The sequence below is a fragment of the Culex pipiens genome, chromosome 2, assembly GCF_016801865.2.
Source record: "Culex pipiens pallens isolate TS chromosome 2, TS_CPP_V2, whole genome shotgun sequence".
NCBI lineage: Eukaryota > Metazoa > Arthropoda > Insecta > Diptera > Culicidae > Culex > Culex pipiens.
Genome location: NC_068938.1, coordinates 222,676,762 through 222,683,707, shown reverse-complemented (window position 1 = coordinate 222,683,707; position 6,946 = coordinate 222,676,762). Strand labels below are relative to the sequence as shown.

Genomic DNA, 6,946 nt, shown 5'->3' with positions numbered 1-6,946 from the left:
TCGGTTGTAAATCGTTTATTCCAACTACCTTTTTGTATAAAAAATGTTCAAAAAATGTATAAATTTCGGCTCGGATAAATCAATTGTCGCTACGTCAATCGTCACACTGTTTTTGCTACTTTTCCTCTATTTTATACAATAGTCAATTCTTTGCTGTCGAATGATCGCATCCTGCTTAAGGCATCGCTCCTTGAGGGCCGCCAACTCCTTCTGCAGATTCCCAATGGTTGCATCTTTTTTGTCGATTGCTTGTTGAACCCTGTTGAGACAAAATACTTATTTTTGAAGGTATCCAAAATGACAGCTGTCAGCCCACCCTACCTGCAGTAAATCCGCTCGATTTCCCTCTCCCGATCCTTCTGCATGCTCGCCAGATCCTTCTGTACCTCCTTGCGGGCTTCCTCCTTCATGATTTCCTTCTCGCGCAGCAAATCCTCGCACATCTTCTTCGAGTGACTGAGCTGCAGTTCCAGCTGCTTGGCCGTCGATTTCATGTTCTGCACCGTCGCTTCCGTCTCCGCCAGCTTCACGCGGGCGTCCTGGTGCTTCTGCTTGAGCAGCGCTTCCGTCGCTTCCATCTCGCGCATCTCCACCTGATGTTTCTCTTTGAGACGACTGAAACGGAAGGGTTTCTTTAGTGACATAACCTCAATTTGACGATTTTCAGCAACAAACCCCATTTTAGCATCAAAGTCCAGCTGGTACTTTTGAGTTTCTGCGTCGACCTTCGCCACGATTCGATCGATCTGCTGATCTCGTTCTTGACGAAGCTGTTGTCGCACCGTGTTTTCGCGTTCATCCATCGCCAGCTTGGCCATCTCTTCGTGCTTCTTCTTCCAGATGGAAAAGTCGGACTCCATTTGATTCTGCAGCTTTGCTAGCTCCTCCTAAAATTGTATCGTTTCATAAACTTTTCTCATATTCTTCCCTCTCAAACTTACCTTGTGCTTATTCTCTCGATCTTTCAGCATCTGCACGTACTCCTTCCGTGCAAACTCCAGATTCTTCGTGCTATCCCCCTTCAGTTCCTGTAACTGCGTCTCAAAGTACTGATTCCGGTTCTTCAGCTCTTTCAAGTTGCGTTCCTTCTCGATCTCAAACTCATTCAGCAGGTGGTGTCTTTGCTGCTCGAAAATCGTCCTCTCCTCACCGACTTGCTTGTCAAAGCGCTCCAGCAGTGCTTGCCGTTCCTTCTCGATGAACGCTTCCCTCTCCTTCAGCAAGCTTTGCCTGATGTCCGCTTCCTTCTGCTCGTACTGCAGCTTCAGCTCCGCCACGGCTCCCACCATCTCATCCTTGTGCTGCCGCTTCAGCTCTGCAAGTTCCTTCTGATGCGTTGCAGTCATCTTGTTGATCTCCAGCTCCAGTCCCTTAACCGTTAGTTCCTTAATCTTCTTGGTATTTTCTCGAACCCACTTTTCCCGTCGAATCTTCTCCGCTGCCAGCGCGGTATCTTTTGACTTCTCCAGCTCCGTCTTCAGTCGATGCTCCCAGCTCTGGTTCTGCGACTCTATCCGTCGCGTCAGCTGCGTTACCTTGTCGCACAGACCGGACTTGTCCTTGATCAGCTGGTCGATAAACTCCTGATGTCGCCCGATGATATCTTCGTAGTGCTTCTTCTGCTCTTTCATCTTGTTCGCGAACGCAGCCTTTTCCGCTCGCAGTGCTTTCATCTTGTCGGCTTTCAGGTTCGACAGATGATCCTTGGACAGGTGCATCGCGTTGTTCAGCTCGTTGGCTCGCAGTGACAGCTTGATGACTCGTCTCGCTAGCTGGTGCATCGGAAGCTCCAACAGGTCGTTCATCCTGAAACGAGACCCACAAATTAACAACTTCTTCTCGACTAACTCACCCCACTCTCACTTGGGCACCGTCTCGATGTAGTCCGGCTCGGCGGCAAACTCCATCTCCGATCGGTCCGACTCGGAGGGAACGGCCGTCGACAGCTTGAACGTCTTCTCGCTCTTCATCTCGACCTGGTCGAGATAGGAGAAAAGATCCTTCACCTTGTCCTTGTCGCCCTGCTGCTGCTCATCGTGCTGAAACTGGCCCGAGCTGTCCGGCGAATCGCGCGCGTCCAAAATGTTGCTCAGCCGGTACTCGACCTCGTTCTTCAGGCTTTGGAAGTGTGCTGCAAGTGGAATTTAACGTAATCTCAATCAGTTTGGCGTTCGCTTGATACTCACCCGACTTCGGCTTAACGACCTCGCTCGCCAGCGATTCGTCATCGTAGTTGGTCTGTTCGCTTCCAGCGGTTTCCCTCCGAACCGCCTCGAACGTTCCGTAGTTGGACTCGTCGTCCGTTTTGTTCATGTCCGTAGGAGTCGGCAGTCGGCGGCTCTTGTCCATCCCCCCGAGCATCGTCGGATCGCTTTCGTACGGCTTCGGGAAGGTGTCCTCGTTGCAGGACATCCAGCTGACCACCTTCTCCATCTGGAATTCGGAGATGTTGCTCTCTTCGCGGCACAGCTGTCCCGCAAACTTGCTGCTTGATGCATTGTTCTTCTTGGAGTTTCTTAGAATTGACTTGTGCGCATCCGCCGATTTGGGCTTCTCCAGCGCTTTACCGTTCTTTTTTGACATTAGGATGTTGTTCTTTTGGCTTGACTTGTTCGATTTAAGTTCGTTAAAGTTTTGATCCTTCACTTTGAAGTAGTTTTTGATAACTTGACTTGCGTTGCTGTCCAGCTTGTTCTTGTCAAGCGAGCCACTCGCCTTGACGGCTGGCTTAGCCATCTGGAAGTTCTTCTCCGCTGGTGTTGGCTTTGATTCGTTATTCAAGTTGAGCATCAATACGTCTTCCATCGAATCTCGCTTCGTCTTTTTGTCTCCTTGTGAGTTGACAATTTCGTTGATACATGCGTAATATTCGTTGATGACATCCTTCTTCGAGCTACTTGCTCGTGGTTTCTCAACCTCGTTGTCAGTGTCGTCGGTAGCGCTTGTGCAACTCGCTGCTGCTATGTGGTAGGTCTCTTCAACGTACGTTTCCGTTACTTCGACCGTGGTGTACGTTTTTGGGTCGTATTTCTTACCATTTTCGGACTGTACCAACTTTAGCTCCATATCTCTGCGTCGATTGATGTCCTCAATCTCTTTTTTGTACTCTTCGATGATCTTGTTGGAGTCCGTTTCGTCGCAGAACAAGTCCGGCGTCGCATCAAACTTGACAAACTTTTCCGATTTGTCCTCTTTGGTTTCGTATCCGGAGCTTGTCAGTTCTTCCTCGAACTTTACCAGGTTGAACCGAGGTTTCGGTGGTTCTGCTGGCAATGGTTCCTGGAACTTTCGCGCGTCGTACACACCATCCCCTCTGAGCAGTTCTTGCTTAGCCATCGTAAACTCGTTGTCTTCGTAGTCACTGTAGTCTATCTCGTACGGATCGTTCGAGCTGAACGACACTCTTCCAGGCAGATCGAGCTTCTTGTCTATCTTCCCAACCTCAGTCGCACTTACCGTACTGGTCTTCCTCGGAACTATCTTCCTCATGACACCTCTTGGCAACGGTGGCTTCTTGTCCACCTTCCCCACTACGTTCTTCATACCATCCCCACCGGACCAGATGTTCTCCAGTTCCGTTTCGTTGTTCGACTCTTGCGTATCCTCGTCCATGCTGCTGTCTTCCTCTGAACTACAATCCACCACTTTCTTCTTTGCCACCGTACTACGTTTCTTGCTCTTCACCTTGGACATCTGCTTCGACTTGGTGGAAGCCACATTGGTCCGGGGCGCTGCCGTCAGGGTCTTCGAGCCCCAGTAGCGTGAAATCGGTTCCGCGAGCAGCGACTTGAGCAAACTGGACGAAGAAGTGCTCCGCTTGGACAGATACCCGGACGTCGAGCTGCCACTTCCGGCACCGAGCGAGGATTTGCGCTGAATTTGACTGTCCGCGGACAAAGGTCGCCGTATCTGCGCGGAAAGCGGACGACTGCTGTTGAAGGCTGACCCCGGTCGGTGCTGCGGTCCTCCTACTCCTACGCCGGCCAGGTGCTGGTAGCTGCTGGTGGGGGTCGTTCGTTCGCGCGTTGCCAGGTTAATCTGTGTGGACAAACAAACCGAAGAGGGTTTTCCCAATCAACAATCTCCGAACCAAGTTTTAAAAATCGAATTTTATCAACTAAACCACCAACCTGCGATCCGTACAGACTCAGTTCCATAGTGGTCAACTCGCAATCTCACACCTCCGCATGATTTAAGCCATTTTGCGGGCAATTTTCACTGAAAAATCGCAAATTAACGCAAAGAGCGCGGGCTTCGCCGATGTAAACAGCGCGCCATCGGGTCACCGAAACTTTTTTCTGTTTTAGCAAGCCAAACGCCGAGGCGTTTCCGTGGTATCGAAGGGTGCCATGACGATGGCGCATGGTTAAACACAAGTTCGGAAGGGGTCGGTCGCGTGAAGCACGTGGTCCGCGAGCAGGCCATGGTTTGTAATGGAATTAATTGGAGGTTGAAACAGGTGGAAATGTTTATGATTTTGTTTTGTTGTCACATTTTTTGGGGGAAATGCAATTTTGGCAGTTTGTTTATAATATTGAATGCAACGAATATTACGTAAACGGCTGTTACCTAGTTATAGGTCGTTGATATGACATCATAGTGGGACACATATTGATAATACATACCTTATTCTATTTTAAAATAAATATGTTTAAAAACTTGAGTTTTTGAATCAGGTAATGATCACTGTTTTAATTATGTGTGCAAGAATAAAGATTTGAAATCAAATTTGAATTGTATCAGATTTAAAAATGAAGAATTTTATTCTTCCTTGAGATAGTAGTTGATTTACGGAAACATTATTTTTTCTATTATTTTGTTTTAATATTTGCATGAAAATCAAATAAAATGATCAGAAATACCATGATAAATTTAATCAAAAAGGGCATTCTAAACTAGGACCCTAATATAAGAGGGAACGTCACTCAAAAATGCATGTCTTTTGAAAATATGTGTTTGATTCGTTTGTAGAAGAAAACAGTATATTTTTTTTATAAAAAAAACTGAAAATTATGAATTATGAATGTTTAGGGTATGGAAATAACAGCTCCAAAATATTTGTAATTCAATGGTTTTGTTCGGTCTCTTGACCTTTTCAATAAAAACTCTAGATATGTTCTTCCCTCTTCAAAAATGGCCCTATAAATCAGGGTGCAAAACATTATTTTTCAAAGAACATCAAAATTTAAAAAGTGCGGTGCTTGTTTGCAATATGTTTTCAAAAATACAAAAATTGACAAAAATTGTCAAACTTGACAAAATTAACAAAATTGACTAAAGCATTAAAATAGACAAAAGTACTAAAATACTAAAAAACTAAAATACTAAAATACTAAAATACTAAAATACTAAAATACTAAAATACTAAAATACTAAAATACTAAAATACTAAAATAATAAAATACTAAAATCTCCTTTCCTCTAACTATCCCCTATCTATTAGCAATTTCGAAGGTTATTTTGTAACTTTTTTCCTTCCCCTGCTCAATTTTTCTCCCGTGTACCAGTAAACTCTAACACCGATTGAATTAGTCAGCTGTTGAAAGGTACCCCATATCTCAGCTTAGGATAATTACTGCACTTATGTTTTTGCCAAAATAATCCAATAAATGAAATGAAATGAAATGAAAATACTAAAATACTAAAATACTAAAAAACTAGAAAACTAAAAAACTAGAATACTAAAATACTAAAATACTAAAATACAAATACTAAAATAAGAAAATACTAAAATACTAAAATACTAACATACTAAAATACAAAAATACTAAAATACTAAAATACTAAAATACTAAAATACTACTAAAATACTAAAATACTAAAATACTAAAATACTAAAATACTAAAATACTAAAATACTAAAATACTAAAATACTAAAATACTAAAATACTAAAATACTAAAATACTAAAATACTAAAATACTAAAATACTAAAATACTAAAATACTAAAATACTAAAATACTAAAATACTAAAATACTAAAATACTAAAATACTAAAATACTAAAATACTAAAATACTAAAATACTAAAATACTAAAATACTAAAATACTAAAATACTAAAATACTAAAATACTAAAATACTAAAATACTAAAATACTAAAATACTAAAATACTAAAATACTAAAATACTAAAATACTAAAATACTAAAATACTAAAATACTAAAATACTAAAATACTAAAATACTAAAAAACTAAAATATTAAAATACTAAAATACTAAAATACTAAAATACTAAAATACTAAAATACTAAAATACTAAAATACTAAAATACTAAAATACTACAATACTAAAATACTAAAATACTAAAATACTAAAATATTAAAATAATAAAATAATAAAATACTAAAATAATAAAATACTAAAATAATAAAATAATCAAATACTTAAATACTTAAATACTTAAATACTTAAATACTTAAATACTTAAATACTTAAATACTTAAATACTTAAATACTTAAATACTTAAATACTTAAATACTTAAATACTTAAATACTTAAATACTTAAATACTTAAATACTTAAATACTTAAATACTTAAATACTTAAATACTTAAATACTTAAATACTTAAATACTTAAATACTTAAATACTTAAATACTTAAATACTTAAATACTTAAATACTTAAATACTTAAATACTTAAATACTTAAATACTTAAATACTTAAATACTTAAATACTTAAATACTTAAATACTTAAATACTTAAATACTTAAATACTTAAATACTTAAATACTTAAATACTTAAATACTTAAATACTTAAATACTTAAATACTTAAATACTTAAATACTTAAATACTTAAATACTTAAATACTTAAATACTTAAATACTTAAATACTTAAATACTTAAATACTTGAATACAGAAAAACGAAAATTTCAAAAAAATGTAGTAAAGCTGGAATTTAGAAAAAAAAAATCATGAATAATTTCTAGAACAAAC

The 6,946-nt window shown here is 39.5% G+C and overlaps 1 protein-coding gene across 1 annotated transcript; it reads right to left on the bottom strand.

Moving 5' to 3' along the window:
* On the bottom strand, nucleotides 1–4,327 carry LOC120423911 (centrosomal protein of 131 kDa). Its single transcript, XM_039587892.1, has 7 exons — nucleotides 4,131–4,327; nucleotides 2,187–4,038; nucleotides 1,864–2,131; nucleotides 942–1,806; nucleotides 676–887; nucleotides 322–615; nucleotides 1–259 (listed from the first exon to the last, which is right to left on the bottom strand). Exons 1-7 carry the CDS (start codon nucleotides 4,155–4,157, stop codon nucleotides 127–129), a joined length of 3,651 nt encoding a protein of 1,216 aa, XP_039443826.1. The 5' UTR covers nucleotides 4,158–4,327; the 3' UTR covers nucleotides 1–126.
* Nucleotides 4,328–6,946: the final 2,619 nt, after the last annotated feature.